The sequence below is a fragment of the Trichogramma pretiosum genome, unplaced genomic scaffold, assembly GCF_000599845.2.
Source record: "Trichogramma pretiosum strain Unisexual culture from Peru unplaced genomic scaffold, Tpre_2.0 scaffold2, whole genome shotgun sequence".
NCBI lineage: Eukaryota > Metazoa > Arthropoda > Insecta > Hymenoptera > Trichogrammatidae > Trichogramma > Trichogramma pretiosum.
In genome coordinates this window covers 3,701,499-3,729,189 of record NW_019641687.1, presented here as the reverse complement: position 1 = coordinate 3,729,189, position 27,691 = coordinate 3,701,499, and the positions used below count along the sequence as shown (strand labels likewise).

At 41.8% G+C, this 27,691-nt stretch overlaps 2 protein-coding genes across 6 annotated transcripts in view; one reads left to right on the top strand and one right to left on the bottom strand.

Annotated features, from left to right (window-relative positions):
• The window catches only part of LOC106658643 (glutamate-gated chloride channel), a 124,459-nt gene extending 104,235 nt beyond the window's left edge, over positions 1–20,224 (bottom strand). Inside the window, exons 1-2 of one of the 5 annotated variants that reach the window (XM_023461342.1) lie at positions 20,184–20,224; positions 18,494–18,571 (exon numbers count right to left, since the gene is read on the bottom strand). The gene's annotated coding sequence lies outside the window, so the exon portion shown is untranslated. Of the gene's footprint in view, positions 1–18,493; positions 19,889–20,119 lie in introns of those variants that run through there. The other 4 variants (XM_023461338.1, XM_023461341.1, XM_023461339.1 and 1 more) reach the window with 4 other exon arrangements.
• Positions 20,225–21,410: 1,186 nt separating this feature from the next.
• On the top strand, positions 21,411–22,350 carry LOC106658821 (probable serine/threonine-protein kinase samkC). Its single transcript, XM_014380946.2, has 2 exons — positions 21,411–21,820; positions 21,892–22,350. The coding sequence occupies exons 1-2, from the start codon at positions 21,572–21,574 to the stop codon at positions 22,321–22,323; spliced, it is 681 nt and encodes a 226-aa protein (XP_014236432.1). The 5' UTR covers positions 21,411–21,571; the 3' UTR covers positions 22,324–22,350.
• Positions 22,351–27,691: the final 5,341 nt, after the last annotated feature.

The window sequence follows — 27,691 nt, the reverse complement described above, 5'->3', positions numbered from 1 at the left end:
AGCCCAGAAGAAGCACACACATACACACACAGACAATGAGAAAGCTCGAGCTTTCTTGAAGATCAGATTTCTTTGTTTAACAAAGAAAAAAAAAATCGAAAGCTCTACTCCGTGTCTGCATGCTACTTATTTTTCTTTGTACAGCGATCGACGGCGTTTCATATAGAGTTACGTATACACTCGGAGAGTCAGATTGTTCCTTGTGCTCTTGTCGAATCGCAGATATGAAAATCGCCTGCATTTTCATTTTCGAGTGCCGAGTGCTCGCAGTCGCGAATAATTCGATAAATTGCCTAGATTGAATAAAAAAGTATAATCCACGATATAACGATTCGATTGATGAAATGCCTGGCTGAAAGCTCGCGCACACGAAATAAGTGGTATGAAATGCTTTAAAACGAGGATACGCCGAGAATATGTTGATGGTGTTTATCTTTAAGCTGACGCGTTCGACAGATGTAAAAGGATTAAACGGTATATTTATCGGTAGCCGGGCTATATGCAAGAGTAAGGTCACGATCGATCGCAACTTCCACAACTGCACAACGTCACTATTTCCAGTGCACCGCGCACATGCAATCGTGTATGCTTTAAGCGCGGTGTGCTCTCCTTACGTATAGTATACACTTTTGGAGTCCGCGATTTTTGATTGAAATGATGATTGTATTTCTCTCGCTCGTTTTGTTTTTTCATATTCGTCGAATTCAAGGATTTGCAAAAATTGACCTCACCCCCGCACGGGCATTGTAAACGATCGTCCGTCCGTTGAACGATTATAAAATCGCGAGGACACGAGGATATATCCCCAAAAACAAGCGAGATTTACGTATTAAGCATCGACTGCACCGCATCCGTAATCCAACCGTTTTATTTCCTTTTTCGCGCGCGACACGTGTAGGGTTTAATTTTTTTTTTAAGTCTCCCTTCCTTTTTTTCAGTCGTAACTAAGCACCATAAGTCGGTGACACTTTTATTCCTCGAGCTTACGGGATTTGCCTCGTCAAGCACGCCTTATACTTATAATCCAACGTTATGCAGTTGCTTGATGAATTAAACCAAGACTATATAGCGCCGTCGTGTACGACCAGTAAAAAAAATCCCGCGAACGCGATAAAAAGTAGCCGTCAGATAAATGAGTAAAGAGCGACCGACCACGCAATCAATATTATTGAAAAAAAAGTGACATCTATTTAAAAATGAGCTACATCAAGACAAGAGAGAGAAGAACAGAAGATTTACACAATTTTCCCAATTGTAGAATTGTATAATTCCGTTCTCTGACCCACTTATAATAGATTACAAGAAAATTAATGCAGCGCCGCGGAATCAAAATATTCGAGTCATAAATAGTACGTAGCGCCGCGCGAGGCGCCTTTTATTTCGTTTCTTGCTCGATAAATTTTCAATGAAACGAAAAAGCAGTGCTGCTGCTGCTGCCGGCGGACAAGGAAAACGCGGCCGGAGTACAGGTTTAGAGTTTCCTCGCGCGCTGCAGCACAAATTTCTGTAATTTTCCTTCTTTTCAAGCGAAGCAGCGGCAGCAGCAGCCCAAGCGTTGGCTGTGCATTAGTTTTATTCATTAATTCAAGCAGGAGAAACCACCACCAACTACAGGGCCTCGTCGTTTATATACAGGTATACGCGAGCAGCGGCGGCGGCGGCGCGTGGAGCATTAATTTTCGCCACAAGAAAAATACACTCGACTAACGCGGCGGCCCGCTGCATTTCGCATTGGCCTGGCGCTTTAATAGGAAAATTAGACCAGCCGGAAATGAAACGTATAGTTATGTATAGTCGCTTTCTTTTTTCGCTGTGTATATATCTCGTGCTTGCGCGCGCGGCGGCGTGCGTTAGCGGTTAAAAAGAAAAAAGATGGAATAAAAGAGAAAAAACACTCGGGGTTATCATTATACACCTGAGGGGAGTCAGGCGCGGCAGGTGAAATAATTGCATTATTCGGTTAATGCTGCTGCTGCTGCTGCTCAGTACCATGGCCGCGCGAGAGTTTAGGTCGAAATTTAATCTTCGCGTGTATATATATGCGCGTGCGACTGGTCGTGTGGACTGGCGGCACTGTACAGAGCAAAGAGATAATAATTGGATAATGCGAGAAAGAGAGAAAAAGAGAGGGAGTAGTGAGAGGCAGAGCAGAGAAAAGTCATTTGGGAAATTAATTTTTTGAATTGTTTGGCTATTTCTCGTGGCGGCGCGCGATTCAACTAGGGGCTGAGAGGATGAAAGTTACGTCCGCTACACGTTTAGCCAAGCAGTAGCAGCAGCAGCAGCATGTATACGCGCGGTTATGCATTGTGTGCGTGTTTAGTCAAATGTATTAATCAGCTTCGGGCTTTCGTGACACATTTTAAACGGGCTCGGGTGCAGTTTACCTCCCTCATGACGCGCGCGGCGCGATGGAATAATTAATTACAATCGTCTGCATTGAAAATTTATCAAATCGTTGGCCCGTGCGCTGCGCAAATGTTTGCCGCGTTTACCCCTCCCCCCTTTGGTGCGTACTACGTAGGTACGCGCAGAAATGGAAAAAAAGGAAAAAAAAATAACGTCGAACGAGGAGCGCAGCGCCAGTCGAGCGCGAAGCATCTACACGTGTATCGTGCATAGTTAAAAAATCATGCGCTATGTAACGGCCCCAAAGTGAAGCGTAATTTGTGCAGATGTCGAAAATAAAGCTCGCGCGTACGCAAAGCTGACTTTTTGACCCAATTCAATCATTACAGCGGTAGCAGCAGCAGCAGCAGCAGCAGCAGCAGCGGTGTAGCGACTGCGGATCGCAAATTCGAGCTTTTATGACGCGAGCTTTATACGTCTGGCTCATCGCGTGCGCTTATTCCTCCGGTTGATATCAAACGCCCGGGCCAAATTGTTGTTCGGACGCCGCGTCGAAGAAGCGCAGCTCCAGCTCGATTCGTTTCAGGCTCGCTAATTTTGCAACTCTTTTGAGCTGGCTCGCGAGGGAATGCAATAATATCGGTCGATTTTTCATTGATATCGGCGCACGAGCTGGTGGCTGGCAAGGTGTTGCCCGCGAGCGGGGCCATACACGCGTACAATATCGGTCGTATCGAGACAGAGAGCTGGTAGTGAGAAAGAAACAGCGTGAGCAGTCCTCTGGCTTCCCTCGCGACGACCCTCGCCAAGGTCAGATCAGCGGTTTGATGCGCTCCCGCAAAGCTTTTTCTATCGGCTCTCTCGTTCTCTCTTTCTTCCTCGTTATACTCGATCTCGCGATGTACACATAATGCCGCGCGATAGGTTGCACACACGCTCACACACATTATAGACTCGTGTATATATACGATCGTAACCTTAGCGGGCAGTCCCACGCAGCCTTCGCGCTCTTTACTTTTAAAACGAGCGCGCGATGCAAGCTCGCTTCGACTCGACCGAGCTGATCAATTGCAGCGTACCATGTGTATGAGAATTTCTAATATTTTTTTGAACGTCATTCGTCGTCGCCGTCTTGTTACTGCGGCAAGCGCTAGGAGGCGAGAGGTAATGAAATTATAAACACACGAGCAAAATTCATGAGTTTCATAAATATTTACTTCATTTTATTGGTAAAAATTACCGATATTAATTCGCGCATGATGCTATTTTTTTAATTGCTTAGTTTCCCCACTCATAAGCATGAAAAAAAGTCACCCGCAAGTACCGCAGTAGATACGATAGAAACGGTCAGCGAGCAGCTCCGGATCCCTTTGAGTTTGAACGTTTCTTCCTTGATTACTCCACGTGTAAAATAAATTAATAATCGGCCTGTCTCGTCCGATTCAATACGTCCCAAGTTTAATATACCGCGACTCGTATCGGGATCCCTCGCTTCGCGAGTATATATATGCGTGTATTGAGGCAGTCGTCGACTGATGCCGCTGCCGTTATAATTGCAATTAGTTCGACGTTGCTCGCGCGAGTTATCTATATACTATTCGAGAGGCAGCTCTGTTCCTAGACAATGAGCGCTCGATAATACGTCGCGTATGATATGTACGAATTGTATACACTCGTGACGTATTCACGAAAAGCAGCAGCAACGCATATCAGGTCGAGTTTCGTACGATCACACGCACGCGGCATAATTATAAAATTAAGCGAGCGAACGAGAGCGGCTGCTGCGATAGACTATATAACTATGACGGACTCGTATATATATAAGCTCTCGGTATACAAGGGCGTTTTCAGATTTTCTGCAGCTATATAATGCACCTCGCAGGGGGGCTATATCCTAACCCTCTCTTCATATAGACCGTAGACTTGCATTATATATGCGCGGCTACGCCTACGCCTAATTAAACCAGCTTTGCGCCACTAGGCTATGGCTATTCCATTCCTTGTATAATTAGATATGTATAATTAGCCACGCGGCGTTAGACTCGATGCACTCGTATATACTTTGGTCTCTCTCGTGTCGCTTATACATCGGCTGGTTTTAACTCGCATCTGTGTAAAAAACGACAGGTTGCTAACAAAAAAAAAGCACGTGTATTATATAACGCGATGGGAAAAAGTTTGCGGTTGTCGAGCTTGGCGTCACCTCGTTTCCCTCCTCCATACCCTGCAATGTGACGCGCGCCGCAAGTGCGTTATTCACCGGTTTACATATTGCAGCTCTCTCACCCGCTCTTCCCTCTCTTTATTCTCTCGCGCTCGACACGTTTTATAATTTAGTGCCGGATAATGCGAGCCGTGAACTGCCCAAGTTTATGATATACTTTATGAATACGCAACGAAGATCCTCTGACCTGTGATAGTAATAATCATAACAATCATGATAATAATAAGGATAATAATAATAATAATTGTGGCTCGACGGGCGAGCGCACAAACTGCGTAGATGGCCTGGAAATTCGTCCACTCGGCCTCTCTCTCTCTCTCTTTTTCTTCCACGTTCTCTCTCTTTCTCTGACTCTAACTCTGTGGCTCTGTGTCTCTGACGTAGCCCGCACATAATACGGATAGCCTCGTATAATTTAAAGGTAAAGAGACAGAGAGAGAATCGCAGTAATTACTCCAGAAACTGCGAACACCGGCGGTCTTGTCTGAGATATTTATGAACGCCACGAGGCGAAGCTTAACTTCTTTTAAATTTTTCCTTAAAAAGTCTCCTGGGTGGGATTATATAAATTCGGGATTTGAAAAAATAAACTGCCCAGCCGGACTTTCGAGCTAGAAACGAGCCTGCGTACACACTCGCGCGTGCATGATTTTTTTTTTCCTATATCGATCAGACTCCGGTGGTGGTGGCAATATGCCTCTTGAAAAATTCAGCCCATGCCAAGCGATCGCAATGCGACTGCCGCCCGTGTGTGCACGCATACATAATAAAAGCCCGGGAACATCATTATAATCCAAAGTAATAAAATAATCCTTACTCGAGCATATAATCCCCAGCAGGGCCAGGAATCGGATTATTATAGATATATACAGCGCGCAGACAAAAAGGGCAAGACCGCAATTGGACATGCGAGCAAATTTTCAAGTAAATCCTATAAGTAATATATACGTAAAGCGCCTTTGAATTATCTATACTCGCCAGAGCTATATGTATGGAAACTCTATTATATTTCCGAATGCCGCTATTTACATATGTATATAGAGCTGCCTTGACAATGGAGCACAGACCGGTCGGGCCCGCGCTCACCATTGTCGAGATAGATAGAGATGAGCTTTTCTCGACTATTATATATCTACATAACACGAGCGCCAATCGAGCTCTCGAATATGATCCACGCGGAGCCGTTATATTTGAAAAAATCCAAATCCATCGGCGAACCGATCGATTTATATTATAACTAAATTTCTATACGGACCATCCGACGCAGTGCGATGCGCGAACAATTGCGTCCTCGCGCGATATCGAGCACGTGTGCGCCGCGCGGCTATATCGAGCTTATCGTATTTTCTCCATATATAAAGTATCGATAATTTGCATGGCCGCTCGACGGGGAGGCTTGGAGTACCGTACGATTTAAGCTCCGTACATATGCCGTTTCGTTAAAGAGCTCGAGAAACAATCTCGACGGTCGTGGATGTGTACGAATAATTATATCGACGCGCGGGGCTCGGCGTAATTGCGCAGCTTCGAAAATATAATTCAATATTGATTGTTGTTTGTCGTCCCGTTGCGCGTGGAAATGCGCTGCGCCAATGTCGAATCTCAATTTATTAATAATTTACCCGATAATTTGCTCTTTTTCTTGCTCGATATATATATTGTTGACTGTTTCTCACCGGGTTTGCGCGTTCCAGATGCCTTCTCGGTACACGGTACGCGCAATCAGCTCTATAAGTGGACCTATTGGGCGACCTCATCGTGCCTAGCTTATATCTATAAAATTGATCTATATTTTGACCGTGTGTTTACAATTTCATTGTTTCTTGCCACCTAACGTTTGACACATTAATTAGATAGCAAATAGCAAAGGCGTGTATATTATTGGTGTAGGTTAAAATATAAATAAATATGCTTGAATAATAATATTCAAAAATGATTACGAATTTTCGTACTTCGACTTTTGCATTTCTCGGACTCTAAAGTTTTAAACACTATTTTATATAAATAATTTAAGATTAACAGATCTTAGAAAAACTAAAATCAGCATTAAATCATAAAATCTACTATCGAAATTCCATATAAGATTTCGGTAGATTGAAAAGTTTCACCATTAATAATTACCAATTGATCCAATTTTTTCATGAAAAAATAATTTTTTTTCAATTTTTCGGAAATTTCTGTATTTCCGTTTTTTTCGCAAGGTTTACTTGCCCAGCAAATTTCCATGTTTCTATAAGACCACCAAAAAACTGTTTTTTTCGTGATCGTTACGCATGACACTTGAGAAAATATTTGGATTCGATTTTAAGCCTTCATTTTCAGGATGTAATGTGTATTTGTTCGTTTATACCGTAATGTGGGCCAAATGGATCGCAGAAGAATTTTTTTCCAAGCTGCTATCGTAGCCCATCGACGCAATCGTGCACTGCAAGAACGAACCCGTTGAATAAATATCTAATATTTATGTCAATAATTAATCGTATAAAGCGCGGCCTTGCCTGTATTGTTTCATAACATTGAAATTTATCGACTGTATACTGCATTATAATACGGTACATACACAGTACGAATATAGGGTATATGTATCGACGAGAAGTAGCCACGTGGACTTTCGATCGGCTAGGTGTGCTGTGCCGTCCACCCGCTGGTATGCATCGATGCGTTAACGTTCGCTCTGTATTTGCCGACGGCGTCCGCGCAGTTTTTCCCTGCGCGCGACGACGGATTAAAAAAGTACATATTTTTAATTGCATTAATTAGTGAGCCATGTCGTAATCGAATTGCCAGTGTATGACTCGTTAAAGCGCACTGTATTGCACATTAATAACTTCCTAATTAATAATCAAATCAATTAACATTATGAAATGCATACGTCAAAGTGAGGGAATTGTATCGACTATGGTTTTGTCTCGTGGCTGAAATCGACGTGTTCAAGTTTACAAAGCTTATTGTCGACTGTATTTGGATTTCTATATGAAGATGGAATCTTCCTCGTTCAACTTATGCTGTTGCAATTGCCGAGCTGATACGAAGAATTACGAAGCTGAATTGATGTTGAAAAAAAGTTGTCCTGAAGTAAATAGGTCGTGAATTTTTAGCAGCGTGGCGTCGTCGAGCAATGCGGAAAAACCTTGATTTAATTTCATCTTCGTAAGAACTAAGGACTGATCGAGAATTTACAGCTTGATCCGAAACAAAAAGAAATATACTCATTAACATTATTAGGTCGACGAGAAATCCGTTCGAATAAAAGTTTCTGTTGCCGAAGAAGTGTCTGGAGTAACTGCTCGAGTTGTAGCTCCTAGCTGCAGAACCAGCTCTCTTTAATTTAATATAATTTACTATTATATGCAAGAAAGAAATTAGTTTGAAGCATAAAGTCAAGTTTTTCACTTGTGGATTTGAAAGTGACATCTAGCGGTAGAACTTGAAATCACACAGAAATTTGTTAAGACTCGGGCAGATTTTTGTTGTTGAAAATTATACATTACGTGAACGAGTCGAGACATTCTGTGTTAAAATACGATCATTTTTTTGATCAGTGTAATAATTTATTAAAATAGAAATTTTCTGGTTTGGAAAAGAAATAGATCGATCATAAAGTTATGGAGTAAAAAAAATCAGATTTAATAAAAATATACCCATTTTATTTTCATCGATACTTATTTTCGGCAATCGATTGAAAAATTTCTTCTTTAATTCACTGCCAACTTGACGATTAACGACAATCTCAATCTCAATCATAGAAAGATAACTGCGCAAAACACAATTTTGGTTAACCACACACGGGTTTTTTTTCTCTTACTCTTCTTTTCTTTTTCTCTCGTAGCGCAAGGAAATATTGTTTCTCTCGAAACTCATACTTTGCTTCTCTGCAGTGAATTCGTTGAAAATCGGTGCGGCGAATTTTGTCATCAATCGCGGCCGGAGCGCGAGCGAGAAACCTTCGGATCGGCTGGCAATATCTACAGCGTGTGCAGCGCGAGGTATACAATCGCGGCGCGATCGCGACCATCGGCGCGCGTTTAAACATCGTCGCGTGTGCTCGGTGTGTATAATACCCTTCCCGTTTGTCGACTGGTTGTGGCCGTGGCCTAGACAAAGCTCAAGCTCGGGGGACTTTGGTAGCGGCAGTGGCAATAGCAGCAGCAGCAGCATCGGAAAACGAAAATGCGCAACGACGAAAACTGCCTCGAGTGCGAGTGAGAGAGAGAGGCAAATGACGCAGTGCGTGAACGCGTCGTATACGCACGATTCAGCCGAGCTAACAATAGTTTCAGATGTACGCACGGAACGAGCTTGCAGCTTGGGCGCGCGAGTTTAACGTCAACGCGCGCCATTGACACAGACGGCTGCGGCAATGTTGCACACAGTCTCGCGTGTCTCTCGTCGTCGTCGTCGCCGTCGCCGTTGTCTCCGTTCTTCGTGCTTTATAGAGAGCTTTTTTCCGACTCGATGGAGTTGATTAAGCCATTATCGAGGGCTTGAAATTTAACGCGAGCTGCCACCGTTACATGATCTTCGTTATGTCCGACACTGTCCTCGGGCTGTAACTAATTTGAGGAGTGCAGTACTGGCAAAAAAAAAAAACATACAAAAATAAAAGCCGCAATGAGCATCGAGCGAGCACCGGATTACTCGGACACTAATGAATATGTCCCGTCGTTACTTATATACCTGTACGTGTGCGGCTGACGTGCAGCAACGTCAGAGGAAACGCGCGCGCGGAGGAAAAAAAACTACACTGCAGCGGACGAGTTTGAGTTCGTTGAACTCGCACCTCCGCTGCTGCTCGGTAGCTTTTTTTTTCAATTTAATCGATAAATAATCGGCTCGCGCTCGACGCTTATTTAGCGCGCACTGCTACTCGAGTTTATTCTCCCTCTCTCTCTGGCTCTCACCGCACTTACACGTGTGTATATTATATATCGAAAAATCGAATCGAGGCAGAAGGATGGAACATTGCACCAGAGCTTGCAATAGTAACGATATTATCTCGCGCGAGCCAGCCGCTAATAAAATATTAGCGCAATAGCTAGAGCAATAGCAACAGCAGCAAAAGCAGCAGCAGCAGCAGTAGCAGCAGTAGCAGCGACCGAGAGGAAGTAAAAAAAACATACATACACACACGTCGTGGCCGATCGATTTTTTCCTTCGGCCGCTTTCCTTCCGATTTTCGCGTTTTACTCGTGTGTGCAGTGCCGCGTATATGCACTGTACACGTCCGCGCAGCAGCACAAGCGAAATCGGTCGTGCGAAAAGCTCGAGTTAGAACTGATGTATATACATCACTCGCACGTACACATACACAGACACGCGTGTACAAGAGGCAGCGTAGTAAGTTGAATTATCGATCCCAGCAGGTTAAATATATGTGCTTAGGTGCATGTACGTATGTATGCCACGCCCTCAGTTATAGAGCGCGATAATCATCTCGCTTATAACGTACCTACGATTGTACTCTGTGCATATATGAAATAATCCAATCTCTCTCTCTCTCTCTTTGTTTTGTATATCTCGTAAGTACCAGGGGTAGCAGCAACCAATTTCAGAGTAGCTGCGAGTATTTTTTTGCTCCACGATGCAGGAAAACTTCGCTGCTCGTTTTTCGGTGCCGCTGCATCTGGCCGTCGCGGCATCGAAATCCTCTTATGCACCGTTTACGTATACGTATATAAGCATCTACTGGAAGGGATTAATGGTACGCGAGCTATAAGTACATCATATTATTACATATGCAGCCGGTGTAATACATGCAAAGACGTTTTTATAGTATTACGTTGTCGGGCGGTATATACAGCGCGAGCACTTGGAGGTCAACAGTGTAAGGTTACAGGCATGTGGCTAGAATATGTAGGCCGTATCGTTTAATATCACGCGCCGCCACCACCGCCGTCAACGGAGAATATATACCTTCGTATATTTTCATACTTTTAAGAGATACACTCGCATACGTTAGCAGTCGTACATATACCATGAAACGTTTTGCCGTTTTCGCCTTTTGCGTAACCGTACGGCCGCGCTTTCAACTCGAGAAAAGCTCGCAAGCTCGGCCTTTGGTGGTACGAGAACTGCGACGCTCGCTCTGCAAGTCTGACCCATCGATTATACGCTGCTGCTCGCTTCTCTCTGGCTACGAGCGCGTAAAATAAAATAAAAAGTATACGAGCTTTGCGCGGCTCTCTTTGCAGAGCTGCGAATCCTGAATCTTTCACTTATTGCATAAGAGGGTCGTCGAGCGCGTAAAGAAGCGTCGCGCACATATATACTGTAAATATACACTGAAACGAGAGAAAGAGAAAAAAAAACAATTAGGTCACTCGGAGGAGAAGCGCCGGAAAAGAGACACACAACGACGGCGACCATCTCTCCCCGCGTATAATATGTATGTACTGGCCCCGCAGTAGAGCCATTCGTATTGTGTAGCTAGCGCGCGATAAAACCATTTGGGTGCTCCAACACACGCGTGTCATATTTCCTCTTAATTTCTCGCCGTTTCGCCGATGGATAAACGCTAGTCGGACACTGGATAAACGTCAGCCAGTGCAAACACACGAGCACACACACGTATACGCGCGTACTTGGAGAGACGACGGTTTATTTGACTACGCGGGTCGTTTGGAGCATTTTATGTGTTTCTCCTACTTAAACTTTATAACACACGTACGTAATACGCGAATCGAGCGTCGCGATGCGTGTTTCGCGCGATTTCGGCGCGAACGAAAACGAGCCTCTCTCTCTCTCTCGGTTACTACGAACTACATTCTCGCTCTCGATCGAGCTTCCGTTGAGAATTTTTCGAAGCAAAGACTCGCGACGGAACGGCAAACGACAAATAAATATACGCTTTAGTAGAAGAGCATACGAGAGCATTTTTGGCACAAGTGTGAAATGAGCTTGCCTTGAATATATTCCACGCTGCACTTCGCGACAATGTGCGGCCCTTATAATATTTGACTCCGCAATAAAGATTAATCGCTCTCGGCGTACTTGAACCGCAAAGCTAGGCGTATAATCAGTGCGCAGAGCTAGCTGCATAGAATTATAACGAAAAAAGAAAAAAAACAATAACGAGGCATATCGTGGATCGGTTCCAAATTTTTCTCTTTCATACATAAAACATGGAATTTGTTGAGGAATAAAATTGACTCTCGAGCCGCAGTGGCGTATAATATACAACGTAAATGAAAATTTCGCGAGGCAGAACACCGAGCGAGTTAGCAAAAACAATATCGCGTGTTCCGAGCTTATATCGTGCACATTTTTGAAAAATGTCTATACGTACGACGCAAAGCCTATTCGATGCTCGAGGTACATAACAGGTGCGTCGACGTGCTGCTGCCTCGAGAGCCCCGAAAGTCATGCGCAGGGAAAGGGGGAGTATCGAAAAGCATTTAAATAGCTCTCGGTCGGAAAAGCTGCGGCACTGCATCGCACTGCGCTACTGTATACGCTACGATCCGCTCACGCAGTCGAGCGCGTCATTTTTCGCGATCGCGAACGACTTTTACGCATGCGACGTCGTTTATAATATTGTATTCGCACACACGTACCAAGTTATTATAGTCGACGGCAAAGGTCACTTCGTTTATAAGCTCTAGCACTGCGGATTGCCGGTGTTGTGTGTGCCCCACCGAGCTTGCGAGAGAAGTGTCATCGTCTTGAGGCAATATAGACTCGGGTGTATTCTCGTATACTCGCTCACGTACGACTTCGTATACGTACACACACACGCGAGCTTTTTGCTACCTGTGTATATGCACGTATGTATGCGTACGCACACCGCACCCAACTGCTTAAGAGGCAAATTAGACTTTCGTGTAAATATACACTTGAGAATCTAAAAATAGTCACCTTCTCTCGTTTCTTTTTTTTTTTATTACGAATGAAAGTTGTATTTCTTTTTCGCTATTAAACAGGCGCATACGGAATTATTAATAATGCAGCGTCTCGTGTAATGATGATTCGCATTTAATCGCTGCCCTTTTTTATTTTTAGACACCCGCAATATTGCCTCGTCATTGCGATGGAATTTTGATTTATTAAACTATTTATGATTGACCTCCGCTAAACATTCCATACCACGAATGTGTGCATTGTGATTTATGCACCTAGCTTCCGATTTCAATTCATTTTTTCTTTCTTTCTTTCTTTTCCATACACATGTGAGGAAACGATTAAAATTAGAGTTTTTTTATTGCGCGTCGCGAATCAATTGGAATTGGAGAAACTTAGGCGCTCGGGAAGAAATTGATTTTTCCCCTTGTGCTGCATTGGCGGAGCCAACTTTTCAACTATTGAATCGACTTCACCCTCTTTCATCTGCGTGTGCTCCAAGTTTTTTATTCATAATTAAAATTCGATAATATTATTGGTATAACGCTCGAATTTGCAGAGTGCCAACTCACTATATCTTGTGCCCGTGTACTATTTCGGGTTACAAAATTTGAAAAATGACTCTGCCTGGTGCACACGAAAAAAAAAAATCAATACACGATACTCGTCACTAATGCCTTTCGCGATAAGTAAATTTTCGACAAATTTCTCTTATCCGTCGCGATAATATTCTTCCCCGATATAGTGATTTAAACGAATCTATATTATATATTTTTCCACCCTTGCCGACCGAAACGATAAAAAGGCGTAAAGATTTTCCAATCTGAAAAATATGTTATCGCTAAGTGGCTATTAATTTTATCAAAGCGGGACAATCAAGATTTTCCATTATCTCCGCCGCGCGTCCGATTCTTATACGATATAGGTATATCATACACATTGTTCAGATGCAAACTGTTTAATAGTCCACTTAATTTGCTCTATATATTAGGTTATGCGTTTATATAAAGGGGAATCGTTTTACGAAAACTGCACGGAGATCGCCGCGCGATAGGTCGACTGAATAAAGTCGATTAACAACGTAAATCAATACAATTTTTCGCCCAGGCTTTTTCGGTATAATAACATTCTCAGCCACCACAGGCGAGGAATCAATTTTCTTAAAACGAAGATAAAACGGAAAATGTCGTACAGTTTATGTACACGATGCCGTATCGAGCGTCGTAAGTCTTATCGAAGCTTAAAAATTCAAACTCAGCCGAGAGAGCCCACGCGCGTCGCTGTAAAACGAAATCCAACGAGGCACTGTGTGTGTGTTCTCTTTCACCTGCGATGCACCCCGATACATATATGTAACCCGGCGCTGTGCATGTGTATAAGTGGCGTACGAGCTCTTTTCTCTTTCAGCAGAGGTAGTGGCAGTGGTGCTACTGCTGCTACTGGCCCGATCGATTTTACACCTTTGACGCCGAGCACACAATTTATAAAGGAGAACACATATACTCGAAGAAGGAACAGCAGCAGCAGTAGCAGCAGAGAATGAGAAGAAAAGAAAAAAAGCTCGAACAAAACGTGATCGATAGAAGTGGATATACGTACGTATAATATATACACATAAGTTTTGAGGAAGCTCGAACGCCTCTATTCTCTATTCACCGCGTGTCATGCAGCACACATACCCAAGTAGCGAGAAACTATTTCGTATATATATGGTAAAAAGCGCCCAGTGAGTTGGCTGAATTTTGATGCCCGAATTACGAATTTTCCCTTGAGCTTTGTTCAAATATAAATTCGAGGCATTTTTTTGTTAATTACAGTGAAAAGGCGCGCGCGCGTTTGAACTTGCGCAATTGCAGTAGAGCGAGAGCGTAGGTATGCAAAACTATTTCATTACGTTCAAACGCAAAAATGTGTAAATTAATTTTTCAAAGCTCCTCGCAACTCGTTCTCTCTCTCTCTCGCGCGCGCGAGAATATTTGGAATTCTGAACGTCGACGGTGGCAAGGCACGCGGTCATACGTTTATCGAATTATCGACGCAGCTCGCGAGCTTTGCTCTCGGGATGTTGTTCTGAAACCGAGGAGCGAGAGAGAGGAAAAAGGGCCGCACGATGTAAGAGGTGTACACACGTCGAGCAACAGCTACTCGCTGAATAATATCATAAACGATTCATAATCCATTAGACTTATTTAGCAGTTGCAAGCTCGGCAGACACATAGAGAAAGAGAGAGAAAAAGTACAGTGACACTCGCGATAAATATCTATACGAGAGCTTTGCAACGGCGAATACGTCTATATGTACGAGGGAACCGTGCTCAATCGAACGAGAAATACATGTATAGACGCACTCGGAGACTTGAGCGCGCTCGTAAAAAACAAGAAAAAAAGTAGAGCTGAACTCGCGCTCGAGTAGCGAGGCGCAGACTATTTTCACCTTAATCCCTTTCCTGCCTCCGACTATGTGCGCGCGCTGTACAGAGTACGTACATACGTACACCTTCTTTCTTAATCTTTTGCCTATATTGCCTCCAAGTAGCAGCAGTAGCGCAGAGCATATACACCTGCTCCGACATTCTCGGCTTTCCACTCGGCTTAGCCCGTTTAAAAGTTGTTTCTCTTGTTTGTAAGTTACACATTAACAGTGTTTACTTATGGGCCCGGCTCGGCTAACGCTTGCCAATCGGTTTACTTAATTAAGGCTTGAGTGTCGAGCTGCTGCACTTTTGCTCTCACTCTCTTACCTTATTCGAGCTCGCTTTATTGAGACACTTGCGATCGGTACCCGCGCTACTGCAGCTCTCTGCAGCTCTGCAGCAAAGCGGCGCGGCCTCGCTCACGGATTGCTTCCCAGTCCAACTCTCGGGGCAAAACTTTATTTTTCTCTCTCACTCACTTTTCACACACACACACACACAGACAAGACTGCTTGTATCTGTACACGGGAGAGAAATGCTGCTGCGTGGAGAGCGCGGGCAGGTAGGAGAAGAGCTTTTACGCTCTCTGATTTATGTTGCCAGGAGAAAACTTGGACGAACGCGGCGCGCGCGAGAGCTGCATGTATCTATATGCTGCAAACGTACAGATTCCTGGTGCTGCTCTTGCTCTCTTTCTCTGTGTGAAAACGACGATTTATCGCGCATAATAACTTGGTTTTAACGATGCAACTTGCTATAGAAACAACTTTTGATTGTAAACAAGCGTACGCGATGATATTATTAGATTTCGAGAGAGAGAGAGAAACTAAACGTCGTTCGGTAAATTTGTTCAGCTCGGATACACCAAGGCTAGACACGAGCCGCGCACGCACTTCTGAGAGCCTCGACGAGGATCAAAGTGTCTGCGCGCGTATTTTCCGGCCCTTGAGAGCACGAGCCGCAGTGGCTTAATCGCGTCAGTCGCAATTTTTAATCTCAAGAGCACGCCCGAGTCAAACGTCGATGACGCGGCATCAATTACATCGGTTGAGCTTTTACGGCTCGCTTCGGTTCGCTAAGCTCTCGAGCTGCTGCCGCGGTGGATGATACCTACCTACATTTGATATCGGATAGCGAGTATACACCGAGAGTATATAAACAATTTTTTATAGCTGCTCGAGCTTCTCAATACATGATCTCTTTGGACAGGTATACGTGTGTATTCAATTTATATATGTGTGTCGATCGAGCGAGCTTGGATAAGATGAGCCTTGTGAATCCCAAAAATATAACAAACGAGATTTGTCGTCGTCGTCGTCGTCGTCTACTCCGAAGAAAACTATTCGCCCGACGGCCAAACATCACGAAACAACATATTATTCTTTCCTCGTCTCTCTCTCTTTTTTTATCTGCATGACGCCATCGCAACGAACGAACCAACTCGAGAGAAAAAGAGAAAATTCAGTACATATCCACGGATACAGAGAGAAGAAATTGAAATCTATATACACACACATACGAATTTTCCCCCTTCCGTCGCAAGCATCGGGGCCGATGCGAGTGCGGGAAATTCTTCTGTGTTGCTATTTACTTTTTCCAATTGTGTCTCCGCGCGCGCGTTCTCTCGTTGCGCGGTCGTGTGCATGCGCGCTCTATATTTTTTCCTTTCGCGCACGCCCCACCTAGCTCGCAACGATATAAAAATTCATTTCGTCTTTTAATATTTTCACTGTTGAGTGCGTAGTACAGTGTATACACACGCGTCCAAGTAATATGGGAAAAATTTTTCTTATATCTCTCTCGCGGCGAAAAAAGAAGGAGGGCGCGGACACAGGAAAAAAAGCGCGCGTGCGTCGGCTGACTGTGCGCAGCATTATTCTACTGAGAATATATAAAACTTTAGCTCGTACGCGCGCAGCACTTTTCTTGTACTTTGCGCCACGCGCACACGACCGAGCATAAAATCCTATAATGAGCGATGAAAAAAAAAAAGAAGGCAGCCAATGTAAAGAGGAGCAAAGTGTAATATTTCTGCATTCGCGCAGTCGTCGTTGCCATCGTGGCTACGCGCATACACGGAATGGCGACATTGCACTTAATTAAATCCGGGCTCTTTAAATAAATCTCCCACGCGTAAATGTATAATTTACTTCCTGCACCGGAGTTCGTTGAGAATTCGTGCTTTATATCGCGAAAAATTGCATCTTAAGCCCGTCGTATCGATTTGCCATCGTTTTAATTCAGCCACTGTGAGAGCGAGAGGAGCAAAAGAAAAAACGACCACCGATGCATCATCGGCCAAAGTTTCCGCTGGTGTACCTACTGTGCACAAAAACCTTCGAAAGTTTCGTAATACGTCACCGCGATGAACTACCACGATGGCGGTAATGATATATATCGTATACGTACTGCCATATATATTTATATAAATGCGCAACGCGAGTTTTAACAAGTATACACTGTTTGAAAGAAAAAAAAATATTTTCCGTAAAATCAAACATTAGAATTAAAGTAACTGATTCTGAATTTTGAATGTACTTTTATATGAAGTCTTCATTGAAAATCAATGTATATATGAAACACACAAATAATTCATGAAAATGTTGTAACATACATTAATTTTAATTTAAAATTGAATAATGAATATTTAATTCTATACATAAATTTAAACATTTTGATTGAAATTGTTCAAAGAATGTATGAGAATTCAATCTTCAATTAAAACCAGATTTTGCCACTAGATGGCGAGTACTTCTATATGGAAATCTGCAAGTGGCAAAGTAAAAATAATTGTATAAGTCAAATCACAGTTTGAAATTATTTGTCGCAATTTAGGTTATTAAAAGTCACCGATTGACTACTTATTGGAGAATTTTTATTCGAGTTTTTTACGTATAAGCTTTTTACGCAAAGTGCTTACTTTTCAAGTAAAGATTTTAGAAATAAAATAATTTCAAGCCTCAATTGATTGAAGCGTTTAAACAAATTTGAATACGAATTTTCTAATAATCGTCTGACGACTTTCTTATAGTATCGAAGACATCTAAGGAAGAAGGGTAAAATAATAAAAAAGTAACACATACGAAATACACGTGATAAGATAATTAAAAAGCTTGACCCTATAACGCTTTGTTGGGGCCGATTAATCGGAAAAATGAGCCGAGCGCGTGAAAGCTCGCCTTCGTATGCACTCAAAGGTGTACGTACGTTATACATATCGCCAGGCGCGGATGACGCATGTTCGATCCGCCGCGCGTATTGAAGTGCAATATACATACGTGCATTACGGCTATTACGGTAATCGGTGTCACGGGCGCGTGTTTTTCGCCTACCGCTGCTGCTCTATACGCGTATGTATATTCGCTCGTGCTGTCGAGATCGTGCATAAACACACGAGGCTCGAGCTCTCATAATATAGTCGCTCTTCGAGCTTCCACGTCGTCGTCGTCGTCGTCGTGCACCTGGCAGACTATCAAAAATTTTCAAGTGCACGTGTGTTGTGATGTGTGGCCGCCGCGAACACACACACTCGCTATACAATAATACGGGCACGATCTCTGCCTATTTGACAAACGCTTGTATCGCCGCCAGAGTTAAGGGTCATTCGGTTTGAGAAACCGACAATTTGCTAGCGAAACGAAAAAAGATATATACACACACACACACTTACCGTTTTCAAGTTGGCCTCTCGATACTATCTCGGGATGTTTTACACTTTAGTCGTTGATCCGATGGGCTGCTGCAGCTGCTGTTGAACCATATTAGTCGTGTGTGCGTGTGTTACGTATAATTAGTCAGTCATATAATATTCACTTTACACTTATGTAGGTACTATACGATACGCATAAACACATGTATTATTGATATCGATATTTATGCATACATGAGTGTACGTGCATTTATAGATAATTTATTGATATCGCTTATATATGCCCAAGTGCACGAAACGAAAAAACAATCTTCATTAAAAATTTTTTTGCAAATTGTTAAACAGCAAAATCGGGACTCGAGCCAAATGCAAAAGAGACCGTCATCGCGCGAAGTTCTTGAAATTTGAATGCACCACCGCTCGCAAGCATTGATTTCGATCGATCATACACACCCGATCGAGTCCGGGCTCGAAACTTTGCCCGTTGCAGCCGAAAAAAACTTTCGGGAATATACGAATCGTCAGAAGAGATCTGAATGCTGTACTCGGAAGTGCGCTCGTGTGTCCGCGTCGCTTCGAAATTTCATGCAATCAAAAATCATTCGTTGGAAAAAGGGAAGGCTTCGTAGAAAAGTAACTCGAGCGTGCTTACAGCGTGGGGAAAGGTTAGTCGGAAAATCAGTCCAAACGGTCGTAAGGGATAAAATGAGGCATATGGGAATCGGTACACATACGGCTGTATCTCTGCGTCGATTCGGTGGCAGGCGCGCACAACACAGCTCGGGGCGAGCTTGCGCAAGCTCGCGCGAGTCGATCAGCACCACCAAGCACCAACCGCAATCTCTTACGAACGACACTTTTTTCCGCACAATTTATTTATTTATCATTACTTTTTTACGTGCCGATCTTTCGTCCAAATAAACACGAGAAGCACGAAAAGAGATGGGAAATTGATCATCACTTGTAATTGTCGAGGAGATCAGCACTTGTGAAATCAGAGACACGATCACACGGCACACTTCCGTACACCATCGGATCACTTTTGGCTCTCGTAGAAATTATTATTATCCCTTAGTAGGGTAGAAGCAAAGGCGGTCAACGCGAATTATCGAGTAGAGAAAAGGAAAGCACAACATTTTTCAAGCACACAGCAACGTATTAATAAACGCGAGCGTTTAAATAATATAAAGACGTCGGGGTACGCGCGCGAGACTCGGTAATCGTGTCGCGGTGCAGCACCCCCACATACCGTATACAGAGGCAAATGTGTGTTTGTGTAACTCGTCGCGCTCGCGCTTTTATGTATGTAACGAAGGTGCACAGAGAATAGAGTAACGATATATAATAAAGGTCACGAGGCCGAGGCACAAGCACGGGGGGAGAGAGAGAGACTCTATATGTAACCCCGTAAAAGTGAGTAGTGCATTTGTGCAGCTCGTGGCAGGCATATATAAACTAGCGCACCGAGGGAAATTGTACGCATCGTGCACGTACGTTCACACACACACATAGACAGGTGAGCGCCGAACGCGCGCGCGACTCTTGTATTATGTGCCTAGAATAGAAACGTATATCTATACTCGATCAGCGATGCGCGCGTATACGCGTGTGTGTGTGTATACGTGCACGAAGGTACAATATACATACTCAGGTGTGTATGCGTTTTCGCAAGTGTGTATATGTGTGTATATTTATATATATCTATGTATACTCGGCAAACACGCAGAAACGCGCTGTACTGGTCGGCGGCGCACTAACTGACTGACTGACTTTGTTCTCGCGAAACTCGAGTAAAAAAGAGAGCCAGCAGCAGCAGCAGCAGCAGCAGTCGGATGGGGTGGGGTGGTGGCACCCGAGAGGGCTACAGTTTCGAGCAGCAGCAGCAGCAGCAGCACTACGCAGAGCGCAAGCTTCGCGAGCCAAGCCGTAGTGTACGTACAGCAGAGAGACGGGGGTTGCGCGCCACCCCTCGTCGAGCTCACTGCACGACGACGAGTCGAGTCGAGTCGAGCTGCAGCACACAGCTATACACTATGCACACTGCACATATTGCATACATATCTACGTATACGTATCGTAGCGCGTATATATACGTATATATAGCGTGGATAGAGCTAGATATATACGTACGCTACTGCTGGCTCTTGCGTCAAAGTCGCGCGGCGCCTGTGTTACGCCACGACGAAATGCAGCTTTTTGCGCGCCCGAATCGAGAAACACAGAGCGAGTAATGTTGTATACACGATAGGACCTTGCCGATAAGCATCTCCGCGTTCGATGCCGCGACGCGACAATTTGTTGCGCGATATAATAGTAACGAGCGATCGATGACACTTTTTCCAATGATATCCGCATGTAATATGCGCGATCGAGGATGTGGGTCAACTTTTACGATTTTTAGACGTTATCCCGACCCGCGTCAGATTTTAAGGATGATTCGATCCTCGTAATGAAGCTCATACTTTGGCAAATCGTTCCTTCGATTTTTCGTTTATCGCGTGCTTTACGCGAGCTCGTCTCGAGACATTAATTCTTGACGCGTAATCCCGATAGTCCGATGTGTCACGCGTTATATTTTTTTACCGCGAATCGCGAAAAGATTCGTGCGTGCCTTTTTTACTTTTAATTAATTCAATCTGTGCATTCGCACGGGCGTCGTCGTCAGCATATTGCAGAGCTGCTGCTGCTGCTGCTGACCAAGCTTACAGCTTACGGCCGAGCTTATACCGAGACATTCTTACTCGCGTACTGGACTTCCCCCGTGACACGACCAACGTATATACACAATACGTGTATATAATAATATCATAGCCATCTGAGCCTCCAGGCGAATTATCAGCTTGAAAAAAGAATACGACTCCACACGGGCCGTATTATGTGCAGCGACGACGGTGGCGGTAGCGACGCCAATATAGTGCTGTTTTTATCTTATCGCAGCTACACAGCACTCGAGCTCGAGCGACAACAATGGCCAGCTAGCTCTCGGGCATCGAGGGCCAGTGCCGAGTTCAGTGCGTCGATAAAATCGACAGTCGCGTTTGACACTTTTGTGTATGTTTTTTTTTTTTTTTTGTTTTGAACCAAAGTTAAAAGTCCAAAATGAAAAAATCCGAGTCCGAATCCAAAGGTAAGTCGGCGGCACCGACTGCAGACCAAGCCAAGCCGGACAAGCCTCGGCCAAAGCCAGCTCACAAAGTGCTCGACAGGTCGCAGAAAGTTTCCAATCAAGTGAACGTGACAAATATCGTGCATAACGGTCCGAGGCTGCCTGTAAAACATCATCATAAACCAAGCACCTCGCAGCAGCAGCATCATCACCACCCCAAGCCCAACACCTCCCATGTTCAGGTAAATTATTCCATACATATTGAAATTTAGATTCGTGAGAATGACGCAGTATATCGTTCAAATCTATACAGAAAGCACCGGGACAAACGCCGAGTTTACCAGCAGCTGGCACAAGCCAAGCCAGCACTCACGAGAAAAAATTCATTCCTAAACCGAAAAATTTCAACAAACCAGTGGAACAACAATCTGCATCCAACATCAGTATTAATCTTTCAGTTGATTTACAAACCCTACTGAATGTGCTGCCTCAAAATCAAAATTTGCCTCGTCCTTATAACCCTCCGAATCATCAACAACAAAATCAAAATCCACCTGGTAACTTTAAGCCTCAAAATAAACATTATCAACAACAGCAACAACAACATCAACAACAACAACAAAAACAGCCACAGCAACATAAGAGTGGTAAGAATGATAATGAAAAGCCTCATCGAGTGAACAAGCAATCAGAAGGAACAAAAGTGCATCACAAATCTCATACCGATAAGCCAGCTCGTTCATAAAATTTTAATAGCTCAATGAAGTTAATAATTTTAATGATAGCTGCGGGTTTTAATTAAAAAAAATTAAAAAATGTAAAAATGACAAACACCGGAAAAAAGTGTGAATCTTGTGTCATGGATAAAATATATGGTACCTACACGATGGCAACCACGATTGCAGCTGTGCTTGACTCGTTATCGGTTGTACAAAATGGAATAATTTAAAATAATATTAATAACAATAATAATTAATGTCATTAGTATCTCACACACGAATCAAATTAATTTTTTGACTTAACCAAGTGTTAAATTGATTTGTTCATTGCGTAAAAAATTTATTTTGAGCGACAAACAAATTCCATTGTCATGTCGCTTATCTTTTAAGTTCAATTAAGTAATTCATTTTTCTGACATTTTTGTGACTATGAAAGTGTGAACGATCATTTTTGCTATAAAGATTTTTAGATAGAATATACTAAAGTACTAAGTGGGTGAGTAAGTAAGCAAGTAATATTTCATTGGTGTACGTCGACTTTATACTTTGATACAAACAGTTATAATAATTATTATTGCAAGTTTTGAACAATTATATACATAAATAATGACTCGTGTTGGTTTTATTACAAAAAATGGTTATATTCTATTACGATTTATGCGGTAAACTGCAGGTGCAAATTGGCATCTATTATTAAGGCACGTCGTGCCCGCAGCGCAAAGACCGTCAGTAGAATCAATCAAATTACAATACTGCCCAGGTGCCTAAAAATAGAGAATTAATAAATCTCAAATGACAAAGATCTTCACTTGTACTTGAAACAAGAAGTTTGATGACACAAAGTATTTCACGTGATTATTTATACAGATAAAAAATATCGAAAAATAAAAAAGTACACATAGGCATCATCACAAAAAACGCTTTACGTTTCTTTACAATTGGAAAAAATATTTTACCCCCTACATACTTTGGTTCGATTATTATTTCTAAATGAAATAATTTTGGTCATCAATGTATTTTCTTGATAATTTATTATCATTTTCGATAGACAAAGTGGTAGAGTAATAATTAAGAGCATACCTTGGCGCAAACATCGAAATGGCAAGTTTGCGAATATTTATAGCCGTATTGGCATTGTCCGCAGTATTGTCCACAATTTCGGCAAGAAATGGCTAGCGCACTGAAGCGAAATATCAAGCGATATAGAAACAATTCGAGTTACCGGACGATCAGAAAGAGAGAGAAAAAGAGAAGGCATTGTTGCGTGGATTTATTGTTGTTGTACTTACAAAGGTAGAGCGATCAGCAAAAAGCACAGTATGATGGATCTGAGTGATGCCATGATCTCCAAGTTGTATATGCTATTGAATTGAAAAAATCATTGAGTAAGCGAGAGTCATGGAAGTTGAGAAGTAAAATTTTGACACACTTACCCTTGTGGTACAGCCGGTCTGAGGTCGCGAGGTTACGTGTCAAATCTGTCTTGGCTAGTAGTTGCACATAACGAATCGATCATGTGGGACCGGAGCTCTATATAACCCGAAGTACTGCTACGAGTTGATTGAACAGATGTTACTGTATCAACATCAGTATTGAATCTACCATTGCGAAAGGCTCATAATATGAGGCGATGTCGAAACGCATCGGGAAGAATTATGTAAAAAAGAATCGGTTTACTCACTCACCTGTGTGCAGCGCGTATAATATAATACGGATAGCGATCGAGCGATCGACGTGTGGAGCAAATTTAATTAAGCGATCGACAATTGAGCCTCGGCGATCATGTGTAATGTAATACAACAACGATCGGCAGGCGGCCGTAACGACGACGATAATTATGGTCGTTTCGGGCGCGAGGAATAAATAAAAAAGGCTCAGACCGGCGCTGGCTGCACAAACGCGCGGTACACATGACTCTATGCGTTTAATAATAGATTGTTTCTCCTGCGGCCGCGGCCAGTCCACTGCCGCGCGACGAGCAGTACATAATATCATCATAAGTTAATTCAACATATAAGTTATGAGAGGCGCGTGCGAAAAATGTTTCTCTCGCCGCACCGGAGTCTCGCCATTCAACGTCAATCATATATAAAAAACACGAATAACCGCGTAGTAGCGCGAGTATACACGCGTTTGATATAAGTTGTATGTGCCAGGCGCGTGCACGGCAGTGGGCTCTCAATGCTATACATGAGCTCTTCTCACGAATAAACCATAGTTCCATGTACGCGCGCAATTGTGACGATGCATACATCTAATTACTTTATAGGCATGAACGACCGTGAACGATCGTGCGCGCGCGGACGAGCAAAATCGAATTTCTACGCATCGAGCGCGTGACGTCCAAAGCGGAATCGTCACCTTATCGAATCCGATCAATCTCATCATCTCGATCTCGGATCGATATGCTTACTCGATTCATCTTATGGCTAAATATCGAATGCGTTGGATTTTAATGTACAGTGATTTTATAAAAAGGTGATGCATCTTCTTGCCCATAGGATAGTATTACGCAATATTATTCCAGCGATCGCACGTGCATTTCACAATATAGCATCGATTCAAAAGCACATACAATATAGAGAGACTTTCCTGTAATATTTTAATTGTGGCCAAGGCGATCTTGACACAGATGAGCTTGATACGCGAAGAGATCACGACAAAGAAAAGTGCCGATGTTGCGCAATACCGCGGCCGCGTGTGCACGTACGAGCGACTCTGTATGCCATACATATACAACTCTATATATTCATGCGGCGCATCGCGACTGCATCGCAAGTACGTAAATTGTGGCTCCCTTTACAATTTGGTATTAAGTCCGGCTGAGACGCTTTTTCGGCGTTAAAGAGACTTTTGTGTATCCCGACTCTTACTACGTGGTGAAAAAACCCTTCTATCGTCTTTTCTTTGCTTTATTTTTTATGGTTTTCTGGTCAATTTTTTTATATTTTTAGTAAAGTAGTTTTACATTATAAAATACAAATTGAGAAAAAATCGACGTTTTATGAATGGAATCAAATCAGCCCCGTAAGAAACGAAAGAGTACACTGCGAAAAATATTTGGCCCGATCAACCAAGGCGTCATTGTTTCAATGAAATAATTTCTTCGCGGGCAATCAATTGATTAATTCCATTGTTTCTATGAAATATTCTATCAAAATTTACAAAATATTTAATAGAAGCAAACTATTAATTTTAATAATAATACACGACATATAATTGAATTGTCAAAATAATTTAATTATTTGCAATACAATTTGATTTTAGAAATGATATTTTTTGTAAAATCAATTAAAAATTTCGTTGTATTGATAAAATATTTCGTAACAATATTTTGAATGAAACTAAGTTCATCCACTTGATGAATCAAGTAGTCCTAACAATGAAGCATTTTGTCAATTGAGTGAAATGTTTACTTGGTATGTCTGCCAATCAAATATTTCATCGAAGTAATCATAATTTTATTAATTTTATTTATTTATTTCATTAATTTAATGAAATATGAAATATGAAATTTTTTCTTAGTGTATAAATTGGCTTACTTTTAGCCATTTTTTTGTTATAAATTATGTTAAGAGTATTCAGAAAATTTTAAATGATCTAAAAATAAAAATTTAATCTTTTCCAAGTAATAAACCACCACTAGATGGCGAGCACATTCATCTGAAAAACTGCAAGTGGCAAAGTAGAAATAATTCTATAAGTAATGTCAGTCAAACAGTGTTTATCTTCAATTAGGTGGGTGTATTTCATTTTGACTTTGATTGTAAACGAAAAAGAGAATCGTAGACTTATATAACTGGAGTTAGAAAACTCTGTGATAATGATGAAACGACGGCTGATATTGAAAAAAAGACAGGATTTGAATCCCTCCATTTTTCGTTCAAATCGTTATCAACATTTAGACTATTTCTCCTTACGGTTTTGGCTAATAAAAATAAGTAACTATTGAATTATCAGCAAAGCGGCACACTTCTATGGGCATTAATTATAACATGTGTCGTATCGTCTTTTAGCCGATAATATTATGAGATTTTCTCACTCGCTAACAATTGACTCTACGAAAAAATGTTAAAGAACAAAAAGTGCTTAGAATTGATAAAGAAACACGGGTGAATTTTTTCAGAATTTTTCGGATGATTTAGGATAATTTTGGAAATGGCCATTTTATAAAAATTTCCAAAATCATCCAAAAAATTCTAAAAAAATTCACACATGTTCTTTATCAATTCTAAGCAGTTTTTGTTCTATAACATTTTCTCATAGAGTCCATTCTTACCAAGTAAAAAAATACCAAAGCTTTTTTTAAATTGTCGGCTATAATCTGCTGTTTCTGTGGCTACCATCTTGAATCTGGATGAATCAACGCCACTAAGTTTTAGTATAGGCCTATATGTCACCAGATCCAGAGTTTTAACCCGATCCGAATACGCAATACGATCATTTTGAAGACAAATGTTCAAAAACTACGTTTTTTTTGGTTTAAACAAATGTATTTTTAAAACAGTGGCATATATCGTAAATCTGATGCCAGATTTGAATAGAGCGATAAAAATCCCATTATGTATGATATTTTTACATTAATTTAATAATGGTTTTGTAAAAAAATAATGCGTGGAAAAATAAGTCAAAGTTAGGGTCTCTAGGTATTGAAAGGGTAAATGCTAAAGGTAAAGACACTTTGTGAGCTGAAGTAGCAGACATACCATAATCTGTAATTACAAATAATAATTCAGAGTTGCATTTGAAATTTAAAAATCTTACATTTGTCAATGTATTTCATATTGAAGAGGTTCTTTTACTTTTATTCAATTCCTCGTTTCGATGTTTTGCTTGTTTTGTTAAAAAATATAAGAAAATGACAATAATACATATATTTATAATATTTATAACATTGTGTAGACAAAAAACTACGTAGGTGTTGCCTTAAAACGTGGGGGTTGAAGTTAACATTGCGTCAAGTATGGAAATATCATTAAATAGGAAATTATACATAAAAATACGTGAATTAATAAAAAAAATCTAGTTAAAGTTTCGAAAAAATCTGAATAGTTCTAAAGTTTTTACAGGACTTTTTTCAAAAACACATCGTTCTTTAATTGAGCAATTTTGAGTTTCAGATACCATTCAGTGCGCATAAAATTATTTTTCAATTTCAATCATCATTATTTTAAGTCTAGGCCTCGTTACTCATAATTCAAACATAAGGTCTTAAATTATTTCCCCGTGAAAAATCGCAATAAAATCACGTTTTTTCATAAAATCTTGTTTAACTTTGGACATGTAAATTTTCTCAAAAATCTGAGATCATACAAGTTCATGAATTTTACATCGTAAATTCTCTAATTTCATATCTTTCAACCCTCATCTTCTTGGTGAAGCAACGATTGAAAA